Source organism: Rana temporaria, chromosome 9 (assembly GCF_905171775.1).
Source record: "Rana temporaria chromosome 9, aRanTem1.1, whole genome shotgun sequence".
NCBI classification, from domain to species: Eukaryota; Metazoa; Chordata; class Amphibia; order Anura; family Ranidae; genus Rana; species Rana temporaria.
Genome location: NC_053497.1, coordinates 16,217,480 through 16,236,384, shown reverse-complemented (window position 1 = coordinate 16,236,384; position 18,905 = coordinate 16,217,480). Strand labels below are relative to the sequence as shown.

At 45.8% G+C, this 18,905-nt stretch overlaps 1 protein-coding gene across 3 annotated transcripts in view; it reads right to left on the bottom strand.

Annotated features, from left to right (window-relative positions):
• FGD1 (FYVE, RhoGEF and PH domain containing 1) overlaps nucleotides 1–18,905 on the bottom strand; it is a 267,137-nt gene that overhangs the window by 85,375 nt on the left and 162,857 nt on the right. Inside the window, exon 1 of one of the 3 annotated variants that reach the window (XM_040322865.1) lies at nucleotides 14,380–14,506. The exons of the other annotated variants lie outside the window; for them this stretch is intronic. Within the exon in view, the coding sequence (XP_040178799.1) occupies nucleotides 14,380–14,491 (112 nt within the window). The 5' untranslated portion in view covers nucleotides 14,492–14,506. Of the gene's footprint in view, nucleotides 1–14,379; nucleotides 14,507–18,905 lie in introns of those variants that run through there. 3 annotated transcript variants of the gene reach the window in all.

Genomic DNA, 18,905 nt, shown 5'->3' with positions numbered 1-18,905 from the left:
CAAAAAGGCTTTATTTACCGAATGTAAAAATAGCATACAAATATTTGTGTAAAACACACCTTCACCTCTCAAAAATAAAATGAAAACGTTGTAAAGGTAACAGAAGCAGAGGGACTTGAGGGTGAGCAGTGAGGTCAGTCGGTTTGGATATGGTGCATAAGTTACGGTCATTAGTGTCCTGGCACCATTGCGGATACCATTAGGGTGTGCACCCCAAAGTTTAAACACACATGTCTTTCTCTGCAACCTCAGCTGCACTGGACAGAAAAGGAAGGGGCCGGTAAATGATGTATTTACTAGCCGCTTCCCCCACTCTCCATTCTAAAACATCCCCTGCAGCAGCTTGAGGGGAAAGGAGGGAAGCAAGCAGCACTGAGGGGCGGGGAGCCAACATGGGGGAGGAGGCCCGGGCAGTAGGGGGAATCGGCAGTGCACGTAGTGATTAGGGTGTGCCCAGGCATACCCCCTGTGCATGCCTATGGTCCTGCCTTGGGTTCTTTTCTCCTGACCTCTGTGTATTGCTTTGGACCCTGTTTGGATGACGCCCTTGGTTTATTCTTATACTATTTCAGGGGATGAGTGCATTGTGTGAGTGCGGTTTGAGTAGCTGGTGTCGTTGCCTTTAACAACGTAGTCATTTTGTTTTCTAGAGGTGGAGGTGTTTTTTAACACATATTTTTGTTTGCTATTTTAATATTCGGTAATTCTTCCCACTGATCACCAATGTAAGGCGCATTCTTCCCACTGATCACCAATCTAAGGCGCATTCTTCCCACTGACCACCAACGTAAGGAGCATTCTTCCCACTGACCTCCAACGTAAGGAGCATTCTTCCCACTGATCACCAATGTAAGGGACATTCTTCCCACTGATCACCAATGTAAGGAACATTCTTCCCACTGATCACCAATGTAAGGGACATTCTTCCCACTAATCACCAATGTAAGGAACATTCTTCTCACTGACCACCAATGTAAGGAACATTCTTCTCACTGACCACCAATGTAAGGAACATTCTTCCCACTGATCACCAATGTAAGGAACATTCTTCCCACTGATCATCAATGTAAGGAACATTCTTCCCACTGATCACCAATGTAAGGAACATTCTTCCCACTGATCACCAATGTAAGGGACATTCTTCCCACTGATCACCAATGTAAGGAACATTCTTCCCACTGATCACCAATGTAAGGGACATTCTTCCCACTGACCACCAATGTAAGGAACATTCTTCTCACTGATCACCAATGTAAGGAACATTCTTCCCACTGATCACCAATGTAAGGGACATTCTTCCCACTGATCACCAATGTAAGGAACATTCTTCCCACTGATCACCAATGTAAGGAACATTCTTCCCACTGATCACCAATGTAAGGGACATTCTTCCCACTGATCACCAATGTAAGGAACATTCTTCCCACTGATCACCAATGTAAGGGACATTCTTCCCACTGACCACCAATGTAAGGAACATTCTTCCCACTGATCACCAATGCAAGGAACATTCTTCTCACTGATCACCAATGTAAGGGACATTCTTCCCACTGATCACCAATGTAAGGAACATTCTTCCCACTGATCACCAATGTAAGGAGCATTCTTCCCACTGATCACCAATGTAAGGATCATTCTTCCCACTGATCACCAATGTAAGGGACATTCTTCTCACTGATCACCAATGTAAGGGACATTCTTCTCACTGATCACCAATGTAAGGGACATTCTTCTCACTGATCACCAATGTAAGGGACATTCTTCTCACTGATCACCAATGTAAGGGACATTCTTCCCACTGATCACCAATGTAAGGGACAGTCTTCTCACTGATCACCAATGTAAGGGACATTCTTCTCACTGATCACCAATGTAAGGGACATTCTTCCCACTGATCACCAATGTAAGGAACATTCTTCTCACTGATCACCAATGTAAGGAACATTCTTCCCACTGATCACCAATGTAAGGAACATTCTTCCCACTGATCACCAATGTAAGGGACATTATTCCCACTGATCACCAATGTAAGGAACATTCTTCCCACTGATCACCAATGTAAGGGACATTCTTCTCACTGATCACCAATGTAAGGGACATTCTTCTCACTGATCACCAATGTAAGGGACATTATTCCCACTGATCACCAATGTAAGGAACATTCTTCTCACTGATCACCAATGTAAGGAACATTCTTCCCACTGATCACCAATGTAAGGAACATTCTTCTCACTGACCTCTAATTGATTTTTTTTTCTATATATTTTCTTACTGAATTACCTATAAATTAATTATCAGAGAGGTCCCCCTTCTTTTTATGTTTTTCTTTTAGCTTTCACTCCAAAACTATCAATGCTCCAGCCAATGAAACTAATTATTTAATATACAAACGCAATACATTTTATACTTAAACCTATTGATATTTTCAGATTTTTCCAGGTATCTATGGTATGTGTGCTGCTACCCTTTCCTCTCTTTATGTGTCTCCTCCTAAAACATGTACCTGCAGGACATACGGGATACAGGTTAACTCCTGGGTGACTAGCTTATTCACATTCTCAATGAACCATAAAGGAAGGAGAGGCTGCCCGGCAGACAACTGAGATCCACGAGTCACATCAGGCAGGCGCCAAAAGTGTTAATAGCTGAACAGAATGTGTGGAACATGTCAGTTAACTGTCACTTCATGTTTTGTAGACTGGCAAAGTGCCATGATCTTCTGACACATAGGGCTAGATTCACGTAGAATCGCGTAACTTTGTGCGGGCGTAACGTATCCTATTTACGTTACACCTCCGCAACTTTTACAGGCAAGTGCCGTATTCTCCAAAAAAAGTTGCGGCGGCGTAGCGTAAATAGGCCGGCAAAAGCCCGATCGTGTGTACGAGGCATTAGGTCTCATTCACATGGGCACACCAATCCATGTGCCCCTTCTAAAGGGCCATCTTCTCCCGCTTGGGACACGTGTTCCATGCGTGTAGGCAGCCTGTTGAAATTAATGACAGGCAGCCCAAGGATCTCCAAGCCCATCCCGGGGTGCAAATCCATGTGGGTCCAGTGCGCAAATCAGGACGACCATGACGCAAACCAAATGCTTTCTGATCCGTGCTTTGGACTTGCATGGATTTACACTAGAAGGTGCGTGTGGAGGTCCATGCAGGTCCATGAAGCCCACTGCCTGTCATTGATTGCCAGTATGCCTAGGCACAGAACACCTGTGCATCCCAGGTGGCAGAAGACAACCCTTCGCATGGGCGTAAGGATCCTTTGTTGTGGTTGAGGCCTTAGGATTCCATTCACAGCACATTACGGCAATGCATGTTAAGTCATAAATAAAGGTGCACTACCATTCATTCTGAACACCCAATATAAAATGGCATGAAAGTTCTATGTTCCAACTGTCGATTTTTAGGCTAAGGTTTCAAACTTGACAGTTGGACCTGTAGGCAAAATCTATAACATACCAAATCAGATAACCCAGTATGTTTATATGAAGAAGTTATGGAGAAAAAGAAGCCATCGTTGACCTTGTCTTCTGTTAATGCTAGTTATATGACTGTCAGGCTAATCCAGAACTAATCCACTCAATTATTTTTGTATAACTGACATGGAAGTATGCCAAACTAGGTGTTCTGGTTTCAGGACACATTTAGACACATGTAGCTAGATTCATAAAGACTTACGACGGCGTATCAGTAGATACGCCGTCGTAAGTCCGAATCCGCGCCGTCGTATCTTTAAGCGGTATGCTCAAATTGAGATACGCTTCTCTGTTGCTAAGATACGACCGGCGTAAGTCTCCTACGCCGTCGTATCTTAGCTGCATATTTACGCTGGCCGCTAGGGGCGTGTACGTCGATTTTCCCCCGAGAATATGCAAATGATCAATATACGCCTATTCACAAACGTACGCACGGCCGTCGCATGTAAAATACGCCGTTTACATAAGGCGTTTTCAGGCGTAGAGATAAACAACCAAAAAGATGGCGCAGCCAAATGTTAAGTATGGACGTCGGACAGCCTTCGAATTTCACGTTGTTTACGTCGTTTGCGTAAGCCGATTCAGAATGGGGCTGGGCGTAGGTTACGTTCACGTCAAAAGCAAACGTAATACTGAGCATGCGCGCGCATGCGCCGTACGATGTATGGTAATGAATCGTGAATTCATTACCATACAACACGCCCCCTACCTGCCTATTTTGAATTAGGCGGGGTTACGCCGGGCCATTTGCGCCACGCCGACGTAACTTAGGAGGCAAGTGCTTTGTCAATACAGTACTTGCCTCACTATGTTATGTCGGCGTAGTGCAAATGGGATGCGCTAAGCCGACCTAAAGATAGGTGGCTGTACCTGAATCTAGCTAATGCTTTGCAGTACCGCAGGTTTTAATGAGCATTAGCATAATGCGCGGCAGTGCGTAAAGTGCAATGTAGTGCTGTTCATTTTGAGCGGCATGTCAATAAACTGAACCAGCATACCTATATCATAGCTTGCACAGAAACAAATACTGTAGGTTCTAATTTAGAGTCCTTTGTGGTGTGTTGGCATCCCATTCAACATGAATACATTGACAGAGCTCCCAACTGTCACTAATTTTGAGGGTATGTCCCTGATTTGCAGCGATATCCCATTGTCCTGATCCATATTTTGATCTGATCCATATAGTTGTATATAAAATGCACTTTTTATTTTTCAAAAAGTGTTTCCCAGTGCTAAACCTTTCATCTAATTTCTAAATTGCTGCATTTGTACATTTTAAAAGCCAATATAAAGCAATAGTAGTGGTAAAAAAAAGCACTTGTGGATTTAATTAACTTTTTTTGGGGGTTAATTCTCCTTTAAGGGGGTGTGACAGGGGGGCGTGTCCTGTGCCTACATACGTTTGTTAGTAGGTGTCCCTCATTCCTATCTCTAAATGTTGGGAGGTAAGTATTGATGCGCTGCATCAGACTGAGTCACTTGTTCCAAATGATTACTTTATAATGACTATACGTATAAAGAGAGTGTTGCAAGATGCGATTAACTGAAACACGTGCATGTCCTGTTACATAGCTCCCAACTGTTCCTGATTTCGAGGGAATGTCCCGGATTTGGAACAAAGTCTCTCTGTCCCTATTTGCTCCTCATTTGTCCCTCATTTTGGTCTGATCTATATAGTTGTATATAAAATGCACTATTTACCTATCAAAAAGTGTTTCCCAGTGCTAAACCTTTCATCCAATTTCTAAATGGCTGTATTTGTTAATCCCGAAAGCCAATATAAAGGAAGAAAAGTGGTAAAAAAAAGCACTTGTGGGTTTAAATAAACATTTTTTTGTACAATTCATCTTTAAGAGGGCATGACAGGGGGTGTGTCCTATGCCTTCATACTTTTGCTAATAGGCACCCCAAATTCCCAATTTAGAAAGTTGGGAGGTATGCTATTAGATCTTTCTCAACTAGGGTTTTGCAAAATCCTATAGTTCCTCCAGAAGTTGCTAGGGGTTCCTGAGCAAGAAGCACTATCTGCCTATCAGATAAATAACCACTGACACCAATGATCCTTTTCCGCCAAAGTAAAGGGCATTCTTCCCACTGACCACCAATGTAAGGAGCATTCTTCCCACTGACCACCAATGTAAGGAACATTCTTCCCACTGATCACCAATGTAAGGAACATTCTTCCCACTGATCACCAATGTAAGGAGCATTCCTCCCACTGACCACCAATGTAAGGAGCATTCTTCCCACTGACCACCAATGTAAGGAGCATTCTTCCCACTGATCACCAATGTAAGGAACATTCTTCCCAATTTTGTTTATTAAAAGTCTTGCAAACAAAAAGCATAAAATCACTATATATAAAAAATACATAAATATATACATATTTACATAAATAAAAATAAATATAGCAAATCTGCTCTCAAACAAAAGACTTTACAGCAAAGCAAAAATCATGTAACCACTGGTGAAATAAATCCTACTACAACACACACCACTACACCAGACAAACCTACAAGGTCAAGAAACAAACCCGCACCCATTATGCATGCAGCCCTTCTTCAAAAAGATACTAACCAACAAAAGCTAAGGGAGTGAAAGAGACAGAAAGGGAAAAGAACTCCTCACTCAGAGACGGGCAGCTCACCAAAGGCAGGTCTGATATTCCTCCACGCCCTTTTCCAGACCGCCCTAGGTTCCCTGCCCTTCTCAAGACCCCGAATTTTCCCAACCTCACCCAGAATATCGTGCACCACCACCTCGACAGAGAGGACTTTCTTCCGCAGGGTAATCTGACACCGTGCATTCCATGTGAAGTAACGGACAACTATACTAACTAGAAAAAGTGTATTGAAATCAAAATCCCAGTGAGTCGGGAATGCCCCATACACCCACTCCGCATAACTCATGCGATAGAAAAAGGGAATGCCTAGAGCCCTCCCCACCCTTTTATACACCTCTATGTTAAAGGGACACTGCAGCAAAAAGTGGTCCATAGACTCCACTTTACCAACACACTCTGCTCTCGGACAATCCCGATCATCCACAGAGCGATTCTTCAGGTTCCCTCTCACATAGAGCCTTCCATGGAAAGCGAGCCAAGCTTGATCCCTAAACTTCAGAGGGATTCTTTCTAAATTGATTAAACGCAATCCCTCCCTCATTACAGAGCCTGGGCAATCCCTTAAGGCCAGTGACACACTGAAAGCCGAGCTCAAAATTCTCTTCTCCAGAAGCTTCCTGGGGAGGGACTTGATATCCTCCGCTGTCACCTGCCACTGCCGAAGTATTTTCAGACACGGGGCAACATAAGCCGGGAGCTTGCCATGTTGGACTCTCAGACTTTTCACTGGCCCGCCATCTTCCCAGCATCGCAGAAAAGGCCTAAAACAAGACTGAAAAATACCCACCCATCCCGGCGGGTTCTCTGCTAGCATGTTACCAAGATTGTACTTTAAAAAGAGCAGAGAAAAGAAAACTATTGGGTTGACCATTCCTAGGCCACCCTCCCGCCTAGACAGGTAAGTTACATTGCGTTTAATCAGGTTTAGCCTATTTCCCCATAACAGTTGGAAAAAACAGCTGTACACCCTTGCATAGAGAGATGATGGCAAGATACAGACGAAGCTGACATATAAAAAGATTGGGACCAGGTACGTTTTGATCAAGTCAACCCTCTCCCTCAAGGAAAGCCTCCATTTCTTCCAGCTTGCTACTTTGGCATTGGCACACACCAACCTGCTTTCCCAATTTCGATGACCATAGTCACCAGGACCAAATTTGATGCCCAACACTTTAATTTCCTGCTGGGGCTCTGGGAAGGCATCCGGAAGTTCGAAGCTTTCACCCTCCTCACCCATCCAGAAAACTTCACTCTTTTCATGGTTGACTTTAGAACCAGAGGCCTCCGTGTACTGCTCTATCATAGAGACCACCTCCTGCGCCTCCTCCGTCCCAGAGACAATAACAGACACATCATCGGCGTAGGCCACGACCTTCAAGGGCGGCACACTAGCAATGCCCAAAGGCACCCCGCACAACGATCCACACTCTAGCCTTTTTATGAAGGGGTCGATTGCGAATACATATAGCAGGGGGCTCAGAGGACATCCCTGGCGCACACCAGAGCCAACCCCAAAAGGCCGTCCAACCCAACCATTAACCAGTGGGAAGCTCTCAGCCCCTCTATATAATGTCTTCAGCCAATCTATAAACCTCCCCTGCAGGCCGTATCTACCAAGTAGCAAATACAGGTACTCGTGATTGACTCTATCAAAAGCCTTCGCCTGATCAAGTGCCAGCAAGTACTTTCTCCATCCAGCAGCCCTGCATCGTTCCAAAGCCTCCCGGACAGCTAAAATCGCTGAAAAGGTGCTTCTACCTTGGACTGAGCAGTGCTGATGACTGGACAACAAATCGCCTGCCACTGACGACAAGCGCCAAAAAAGAATCTTCGCCAAGATCTTTCTATCAACATTGAGAAGACTGATGGGGCGCCAGTTCTCAATCATTGAGGGGTCTTTACCTTTTGACAGAAGAATCACAGCGGATTGCCTCATGGAGGGAGGGAGCGAACCCTCTTCTAGACAGCTGTTATAAACCTCTGCTAAAAAAGGAGCCAGAATGGACTTAAAACACTTGTAGAATTCAGCTGTCAACCCATCTGGCCCAGGCGATTTTTTGGTAGCCAGCTTGTCTATAGCATGAACTACCTCATCCGCTGAAATTGGTTCTGACAAATCCATCAAAGGCAATGTACCATTTCCCAATCCTGGAGTAGAATCCAGAAAGCTTTCCATCTTGTCCCGACAAAGGTCCTTTCTTCCCAGAAGGTCAGCGTAATATGATCTGAAGATCTCCAGGATCCCTGATCTGGACTTCACCAGGGAACCCGTACCATCCCTCAGGCCTATGACCGTCTTAACTGCTATGCCTTGCTTACAGTTCTGGTAAGGATCAGGCGAGTGATATTTTCCATAATCCCTCTCCAGAACCAAGGAGGCACGCCGGTCGTATTGACACTTCCTAAGAAGAAACTTCACCTCAGAGATCTCCCCTGGATCTCCTCCATACGAGACAAGACGATCAAGCTTCCTCCGCAAATGCTGGTAGGCAATGTACATACCAAGCTGCTTCTTCTTACCTATGGCCTTGAAAAGTCCAATTGCCCTTTGTTTCACAAGCTCCCACCACTCTGACTTACTGCTGCAAAAGTCCAGAATAGAAACCTGTGCCTGAAAAAAATCCTCAAAGGATTGTCTTACCTCTACATCTTCCAGGAGAGCCGAATTCAGTTTCCAGGTACCCCTTCCCCTGGGTGGAGTGTCCGAGGCATTCAGAGTCACAGACAGCATACAGTGGTCAGAGAACTCCACCGCCCTCAACTCAGGAGCCGAGAAAGCAGAGTTCTCCTTTAAAAAAAACCTATCTATCCTACTCTGACTATTCCCTCTCTGAAATGTGAATCCCGTGCAGCCAGGGCATTGCTTAATATGCACATCTACCAGGCCTGCTTGTCTCACCATATCTCTAAGAAAAACGCTATCGTATCCCAGCCTGTCTATGGAGCCTCTCCTGTCTTCAGGCCTAATGATGGTGTTAAAGTCACCTCCAAAGACAACCTGCTGGGACGTAAAAAGGAAGGGCTTGATCTCTGTGAGGAGGCATTTCCTGCCCCACCTTGACTGCGGCCCATAGATATTGATCAGGCGCAGGTCATGCCCCCTAACAGAAACGTCCAACACCATGCATCTACCTATTTCTACCTCAATTACCCGCCGGCACGTTACCATATCGGTTTTAAAAAGTACCGCAACTCCGCTGCAGGGCTCAGCCGCAAGAGACCAAAAGGAGGGACCGCATCTCCACTCCCTTTTTGCCAGATGGACATCGGCCAAAGTATGGAGCCAGGTCTCTTGCAAAAATAAAATCTCGGCATCAAACTCGCTGAGCAAAAATAAGGCCATATCACGAGCTCTTGCAGATTTAATGCTGGCGACATTAATGGTCGCCACCTTTATCGGAGGGGGAACTGCCATCAGGATGATTGGGGTAGTCGTTTCTTGACCTTCACCACACTCTCATCACCAGAAACCACTCTCTTCAAACTACGTGACTCCCCCTCATCCATAGATGAAAAAGAGGAAGACAAAGACATCTCATCACCCGACAACACAGAAAAGGTGTTACCAAGGGGAACCCCTCTTGGATCCGACTCTGAGGAAGAGACGACTGGTTTTCTAGCCTTTCTCTTCTTTTTTTTCTTCCTCCTGATCGTCTCCCACCCCTCCTCATCCGAATCCCCATCAACTGAATGTGAGACATGGGGTATGGACACCCCTCCATCGGCCCCACCCCCATCCAGCACCCCCACATTCCCCTGACCACGCTTGCGCTGCCGAGGGGCAGGGACTGGAGGCTGAGTGGGAAGATCCGCTAAACCTGCCCCCCCAGCAGCCTCCGCCAGTCTGGAGGATCTACGAATAGATGGATTAGGGACAGGAGGGACAGATTTAGGGACCACATCTCTATGGGGAACAGAAACAGATGACACAGAAGGGACAGACTCAGGGACCACATCACTAGGGGGAACAGAAACAGATGTCACAGACACAGAAGGGACAGACTCAGGGACCACATCACTAGGGGGAACAGAAACAGGTGTCACAGACACAGGAGGGACAACAAGGGTTTCAGTGGCCTCATCCTCCTTATCCAGCCTCTGCAGCTCAGCCTCCAACCCTGGCAGGTTATGTAATGCCTCCGGGCATTGACTGTAGGGGTGACCAAGTTTTTGGCACAAATTGCACCGAATGTCAGTGCAGTCTTTAGCCAAATGGCCGAGCTCCTGGCACAAAGAGCATTTCTTGCGGGTGCAGGTGGAGGCAAAATGGCCCTTGTCACCACATTTATTGCACACCTTAGGCTGACCCTGGTAAAAAATGGTCAGCCTGTCCCTCCCCAGAAAGGCTGAACAGGGCAGATGTTGAACAACATTTCCCTGTACCCCCAATTTTAGTGACACTGTCCAGGCCCCTGTCCATATCCCATGCTGATCAAGGACCTTCCGCAGTGGAGCGAGGACCTCACCATATCGGCGTAACCATACTACCAAATCAGCCTCTGGGATGGATTCGTTACGCACAAGGATCGTCACTGATTTTATTAGAGGCTGCCTGGAAACCACCTTTGGCATCCAACCATTCCACTGCGGAAGGTCCCTGCGCCCCCTAAAACGTTCCCAAAATAAATCCAGACCCTCAGGTTTTACAAAGGATAAATCAAATTCCCAACTGCCAACAGGACAAATCAAAGCAAAAATGTCAGCGACTTTGAACCCCATTTCCAGGATCAACTCTGCCACCCTCCCCCTTACTGGTGGGGTCCCCTCCCCCTCCCACTTCAACTGGACCACATTTCTTCTCTTATACCCACCAACCATCCCACCACTAAACCCCCCCAAATTGTGACCACCAACATTTGCACCATTCCCCCCACCCTCCTTGGTGCGATTCCCCAAAACTGCTGCATAGCTGCCGTTGTTCACAAACCTCCCTGCAGAGGGTCCAGTTGTGCGTTTGGCAGATGATTGCACAGCCGAGTCTTTCCTCTGCTGAGCAGGAGGAAAAATGTCATTGTTAACCCCTTCACCACCACCCACCACATCCATTGCTTCATCAATAATATTACGGTCATTATTTCCTGGCACATTAATAATTCCTGCCGTGTCCACATTCACAGCGGTATCCACACATACTTCACCTCCAGGCAGACTCTTCTCCATCAGGGCAGGATTGTCAACTGAGCAGGGTGAAGGTTGTTGTAATCCAGTACCAGGTGAACCAGTGCAGGAGGCTTCCATCGCTGCTTCCACTCCACTTGCTGCACTGTGCTGCTCCCCTCCCCCACCTGCATCAGTCAGCCCAGGTGAGGCTGAAACTGGCTCTTTGGAGCTGGCAGCCATCTTGGTTGTAGAACCAGAGATCCCAGCAGTCACAACAGAATCCATTTGCAGGGCGCATGATGTAGATCCATCCATACTGCTCTGGTGGGCTGGTGACACCTCTGCCAGGGGTTTTCCCTTCATGTCTGCAGAGGATTTCTCCACAGCAGAAACACCACTCACTTTAGCCGGGACACCGTCCACTTTAGCCGGGACACCACTCACTGCAGCTGGAGGGGCAGACATGTTGGAAAGCGGCTGCACAGTACACTGGGATTTCTCCACCAGTGCTGGTCTGCGACCCCTCTGCGACTCCACAGCGACTTCTGATGCCTCACCAGCAGACCTGTCTGTCCTTAGGGGTGACTCCATCTGCTGGATGAAACGTAAGGTGCCATGTTGACCCTCAACCCCCTGGCTGGTTGCCGCTGGCGATTCCCCAGCCTGACATGGGGGGAGAGGCGCAGAGGCAGATGGACCCGGGTTGTCTGTAACTTGCGACTGCCGCTGATCCACAGAGGTCTGGCTGGCAAATCTCCTCTCATTTTTAAATTTTTCTGAAAAAGCTCCACTTTTATCTTTTAACTTCTCCAATAGTAAAGATTGTACCTTCACTTTCTCCTCCATCTCTTGTAGCTCAGGCTTCATGGCTGAACGGTTCTTACTCCAGGCCTGGAAGTACTTAGTTTTGAAGTTTTTATGTTCAGCTTTCAAACTTTTAAGTTTCTCCTCTGCTCTTCCGATCGCCCGAAAACGATCAATTACCTTTTGTCTGAATACATCCGTATTCTCACCAGGGCCTGGACCCACAGTCAGATCCTGCACCACCTCCTCCTCCTCACTAGGCCCCGTATCATCAGGGGCATCCGTCCCAGGGCCTCCCCCAGGATCAGGCATTATTCCTGGGCCAAGCTAGCAGGCAAGGCCCAGGCTTGAAAAAAGGTTGGATCTCTCAGAGAGCTCCTTGGGTGTGTCCTCCTCCTCCTTCCCACTGATCACCAATGTAAGGAGCATTCCTCCCACTGACCACCAATGTAAGGAGCATTCTTCCCACTGACCACCAATGTAAGGAGCATTCTTCCCACTGATCACCAATGTAAGGAACATTCTTCCCACTGACCACCAATGTAAGGAGCATTCTTCCCACTGATCACCAATGTAAGGGACATTCTTCTCACTGACCACCAATGTAAGGAACATTCTTCCCACTGATCACCAATGTAAGGGATATTCTTCCCACTGATCACCAATGTAAGGAACATTCTTCCCACTGACCACCAATGTAAGGAACATTCTTCTCACTGATCACCAATGTAAGGAACATTCTTCCCACTGATCACCAATGTAAGGGACATTCTTCTCACTGATCACCAATGTAAGGAACATTCTTCCCACTGATCACCAATGTAAGGAACATTCTTCTCACTGATCACCAATGCAAGGAACATTCTTCCCACTGATCACCAATGTAAGGAACATTCTTCCCACTGATCACCAATGTAAGGAACATTCTTCTCACTGATCACCAATGCAAGGAACATTCTTCTCACTAACCCCCAATGTAAGGAACATTCTTCTCACTGATCACCAATGTAAGGAACATTCTTCTCACTAACCCCCAATGTAAGGAACATTCTTCCCACTGATCACCAATGTAAGGAACATTCTTCTCACTAACCCCCAATGTAAGGAGCATTCTTCTCACTGATCACCAATGTAAGGGACATTCTTCCCACTGGCCACCAAAATAAGGAGCATTCTTCCCACTAACCTTCAATGTAAGAAGCATTCTTCCCACTTACCTCCAATATAAGGAGAATTCTCCCCACTGACCACCAATGTAAGGAACATTCTTCTCACTGATCACCAATGTAAGGAGCATTCTTTTCAATGACCACCAATGTAAGGAACATTCCTCCCACTGACCACCAATAAAAGGAGCATTCCTTCCACTGACCCCCAATGTAAGGAGCATTCTTCCCACTGACCACCAATGTAAGGAGCATTTTTCTCACTAACCTCCAATATAAGGAGCATTCCTTCCACTGACCCCCAATGTAAGGGGTATTCTTCCAACTGACCACCAAAATAAGGAGCATTCTTCCCAATAGCCTACACTGTAAGAAACATTCTTCCCACTGACCATCCAACTAATGTATAGTGAGCTGAGACATATAATTTATTTTATGGGTTCTTCCGTGTTAAAAAGATTATAAAGGCTGTATTAGAATAAATTTTACCCAAATCCTGAAACACAAAGAAAAAAAGTACACTGGGATGGACCCTGGGAAATAACATTATACTTTACCAAAGTGACCACCCTCCACCAACCTACAAAACAGAATCTCTATTGGGTATATAGCCAGCATTTGTCCTGTTGCCGCTTTTCCCTAATTTTGCTAATATTCTATAACAACTGTGTTTTACACACTGTGTATGACAGACTATTATACAAGAGTGAAAAATTTTCAACAAATTTACGGAGGTCAATTACCACTAATAAGTTGGCACTGCACAGCCTCATAGACAACGAAGGGAGTTAGTTATAGCAATGAAGGTTGTCTGTGGAGGTTCTCATTTATCCAGACAATGCTATAATAGTCGCATAATGGCATTGAACTGTACTTTTTCATGCCTCTCATGCTGAAGACGTTCCAAAGCTTGTCCAAGCCAATTCTTGGTGGCTCGGATAAGCTACCAAACGTCTTCAACATTAAAAAACAAATCTAGCTGAATGTGAGTAACTACTACTAGATTTACCAACGAAGGTTGTTTGCTTCCAATGATCAGCTCACCCAATCTATGGACAAACTCTTTCCACATATCAAATGATGTAACAAAGATACAATCACACATCTTAAAAATCACTAGAAAAACTGTGAACAATGCCGACTCACAGCACTGATAATGAAGAACAAATCGGATAAGACCATCCGGACAAAGACAACACTTGTACCTGCTTGCTTGCTACACACCTGGCGTCTCCAACAGCCTGTTGTCCCGGCAGATGTTTTCTGGCAAGAGGTGAAGGAGGGCGTGGTGAAAGGGCAGGAGTTACTCAGACACATGTTTGAAAAGTTCAGAGTGACAGAGCGGGATATTGGGTGTGCGGAGAATAGAGATGATGATGTGTACATTGGAATATAAACACACACAGCTGTCCTGCTGAGCCTTGGCTGTGCACTCATATGCTGCCATGGATAGCTGAATGCAGGCCTCACTCCAGGCTGGACAGGTGTAGGAGAGAAGTCCTGGTACTCTAGACCAGGGGTCTCCAAACTTTATAAACAAAGACTTCAGGAGGGTCAGATTGTGGCCAGCGGCATCAGTAGGAGTAAACATCACCACATTTGGTATTAGGTTAGAGGAATAGTGCCCAATCATTGGTATTATAAGGAGGAACAGTGCCCTATTATTAGTGTCAGTGGGAGAAATGGTGCTCCATTGTTGGTGTTCCATGGTAGATTACTGCCTTGTATCAGTGGGAGGATTAGTTCCCCAAGGGCCGGGTAAAAGCAAGCAAATGGCCGGATCCGGCCCCCAGTTTGGAGACCCCTGCTCTAGACATATTGGCGCAGGTAGCGGGCATGTGCTGTTCCAGGAGATCCTCAATGTTATTAAAAGTAGTGGAATGAAGAAAAATCTGCTGAGTGAGGTGAAAGTAGATGTAGGCCTAGGGCCATATTCTCGTACTTTCTGCGGCGGCATCGCGTAAGCTATTTACACTACGCCGCCGCAACTTACTGGAGCAAGTGCCATATTCCTCAAGCACTTGCTCCGTAGTTTGCGGAGGCGTAGTGTAAAAGGCCCGACGTATCCCTGCGTATTTCATAGGGGGTGGCTTATATTTAAATTAAGCGCGCACCCGTTTCGAACGAACTGCGCATGCGCCGGGCTAAAAATAGCCCAGTGCGCATGCTCCAGTTCTCGGCGGAAAACGTCAATGACGCCGACGTGTGCGTCATTGACGTAAAGTCGTATTCAAGAACGACTTAGGAAAACGACCTTCCCGACGGGAAAAGACGACGCGGACCCGACGCCATACTTAACATGGCATACGTGGGACAGGCATAAGGTTACCCCTCATATAGCAGGGGTAACCTTACGCTTACGCAAACGACGTAAGCGACGGTTACACGACGCGATTTCGTTCGTGAATCGGCGTATCAGGCTCATTTGCATAAACAAATGAGACCTGAACGTAAACGCCAGCTAGCGGCCGGCGGCGAATTACATTTAAGATCCGACAGTGTAAGTGACTTACACATGTCGGATCTTCAGCGTATCTATGCGAAAATGATTCTAGGAATCACTTGCATAGATACGCGGGTCAAAAAAGAGAGATACGACGGAGTTTCCTGAGATACTCCGTCGTAACTCTACTCAGAATATGGCCCTCTAATCACTACCCTCAGGGGAATTCAATAAAGCACTACTGAACGTTTTCTGGTGCTATAGCCCTTTGAAATGGCCTGCACCAGATTCAAAAATCCCTACTTCCTGTTTCAGTAACTTTACAGACACATACGACTGATTCAGATAGTTCCTAATTGCACCATTTTCCAAACTTGTGCTATTATTGCATCAAATTCAAAAATAATTACCTCTAGGTCGTAAATAACAAAACTGTGTAATTCAGACCTATTCTAACTTGGCACACAGAGACAGGCAGAGTGCCTGTCCATGTATGCAGTGTAAAACAGAATAAGAACTGACCCTCTATGGACTTATAAGACTATTGGTCTATTGCCCACCTATATGTTCACAGTTACACTATTTTTGCGCTTATAGTTACACTTTTCCCATGTATGCAGTGTGGCAGAGCAGCATAATTGCCACCACTCTTATCTCTTGGTCACTGGTTGTTAAAGGAGACGTAGGGCCAAAGCTTTTTGGCCCTACTTTACCAATGGATCCCAGGAGTGCAGTTTGTTCTTCACTCCTGTGACCCGTTTTCAGTCTACATCAGGCTAAAGCCCGCTGTCGGCTGACGTCACAGACGGTTCAGGCTGGGGAAAGATCTCAACTTTACAGTCGTGATCTACAGTCGTGATCTACCCAGATGCCTGGACTGGGGGACTGAGCCAGCAGCTCCCTCCCGAGCCCATCGCTCCAATGGAGGGGCAGAGTGTTTGATCGCTCAGCTGTATTTGATTGCTATGGTCTCAGTGCAGAGGTGGCAGGGGACAGATGCTGCATCCATCTAGGTGAGTATACATTTTTTTCTTTTTTTCATACCGTTTACCATAATCATTGAAAGTGAAAGTAAAAGATAATCCCCAATTATGAATTATGTATTAATGGGAAAATCTTTCAATGGTGACCTGGAGGTCCCAGAGGAATTCCCCTAATTTGCATAGATTTTCTCTCATTTTCTGTTTGGCTATGGGACAGGAAGCGAAGGGAAATCTCCACAATAGGACACAGATGGCAAAAAAATATAAAAAATCTGACGGGGGTTATAACTCTCCCATGCTCTATCCAAAATGAAAAAAAAAAAGTTGTGCCTATAGTTCTTATGAAGCAGTGGTCTCCAAACTGTGGCTCATGGGCCAGATACGGCCCTTTGCTTGACTTTATCCGGCCCTTGGGCACTGTTCCTCCCACAGACACCAACAATGAGGTACAATTCCTTCTGCTGACACCAACACTGGGGTATTATTCTTCTGGAAAAAAAAATGATGGTGCAAAATTCCGCCCACTGATGACAAAAATGGGACACGATTCCTCCCACTGACACCAATGATGGGGTACTATTCCTCCCACTGACACCAATGATGGGGTACTATTCCTCCCACTGACACCAATGATGGGGTACTATTCCTCCCACTGACACCAATGATGGGGTACTATTTTTCCCACCGACGCCAATGATGGGGCACTATATATCATCCTACTGACCAGAAGCGTTATGTAATTTATTTTCCACTCCCACTGACCACCAAGCCTGAGCTTTGTTACGACTGGCACAGAGGAAGTGTCTATGCCCACTGGCCACGGTCCAGCCCACCTAGTCTTAGGACAGGATACTGGCCCTTTGTTTAGACAGTTTGGAGATCCCTGATATTGAGTGCGCCTCAAATGGCACAAGCTTGCCTGACTGACTATGGAAATGGGCCAGCAAGCAGAGGAGAACAGCTGTGTAATATTGTACATCTAAACAATGTTGTACATCTAAACAGTCCTATTTGGACTCACTTGCGCGAACAATTTTTTTTTTGTAATTCCTTTATTTAACCGTAAGTTGCATTATGCAGACCAAGACATTAGTAATACAAGATACAATTACGTAGGAATGGTGGTAACATAAACAACATCAGAGCTACACAAGCAGCTCAGAACCAACAATATTTAAAAAATGCTGGGCATACACTAGCATAGGGAGTTCTTAAAGTGGAGTTCCACCCATTTTTTTATGTTTGTCTGTGTTGCATGCTCTAATCTCATAGTGTTCAGAATGGACAATTTTTATTTAATTTGTTGCTTGTAAATACCTTTATTTTGTAGTCCTTCATTACTTCCTCCTCCTTATTTGCCTAGGCTATTTGCAAGGGTTTCTGGTATAGGCATCATGTTTCCCAGTAGTCCTTGCAAACCTGACTGAAACCTATTACATTGCTTGTGCACTGAGCATGTGCGAGATATGCAAAGCTGAAATCCAGGAAGTCATACAGTCTGGCTTCATGATGCCCACACTTAAGATGGCCACGGTCTATTTCTAGATTATAAACGATCTAAATGCTGTAACAACCTAACAAAACGGACCTTAGTTTACAGACTAACTTTACTAGAATACATTAAGCTTGTGTATTACAGGGGTATTTATATTTAAAAAGTGAAATTGTGGGTGGAACTCCCCTTTAAGGCTTGGTTCACAAGTGTGACCAAGAGAGGGTGTGTTCCTACACATTGCTGCCCTACGCGTGAGAAATGCAGAAAAGAAGTGCTGCAGCATGTAGTTTGGTGTGAGCGGAAAAAAAAACACATGCGGCTACAGATGCATTGGGGTGCCATTAACAAATAAAGGCACTTTTGTGCGTATGCTAAACTGCAATGTTTCTCTGCATATTGGGAAAGCTCACATTTTTGTGTGTGTGTTCATTACATGCAAAGGTTTGAACTTGGGGTATCCATACCCCTTAAGCCCCTTTCACATGTGCGGACCGTATGTCCGCATTTTCATCCATCCGTTGCGGATGAAAACGGGACATACATTGGTCCCTATGTGATATGGTCATCCGCTGACACCCGTAATCACCCGCCTCCGCAATGATCCGATTTTTCGGACGGAAGAAAATCCTATTTGCTGAGCAAAGCGGACACACGGAGGCAGATCATTACTGATCCGCCCGTGTGAAAGGGGCCTAAGGAACATATTCTATAGAGCACATTGTATACACAGGGCAGCATTAGTGAGCTAGTTGCAAGGATGCTGGCGCTACCTGCACCATACCAACTGATGATGCTGTGTAACCCAGCCGC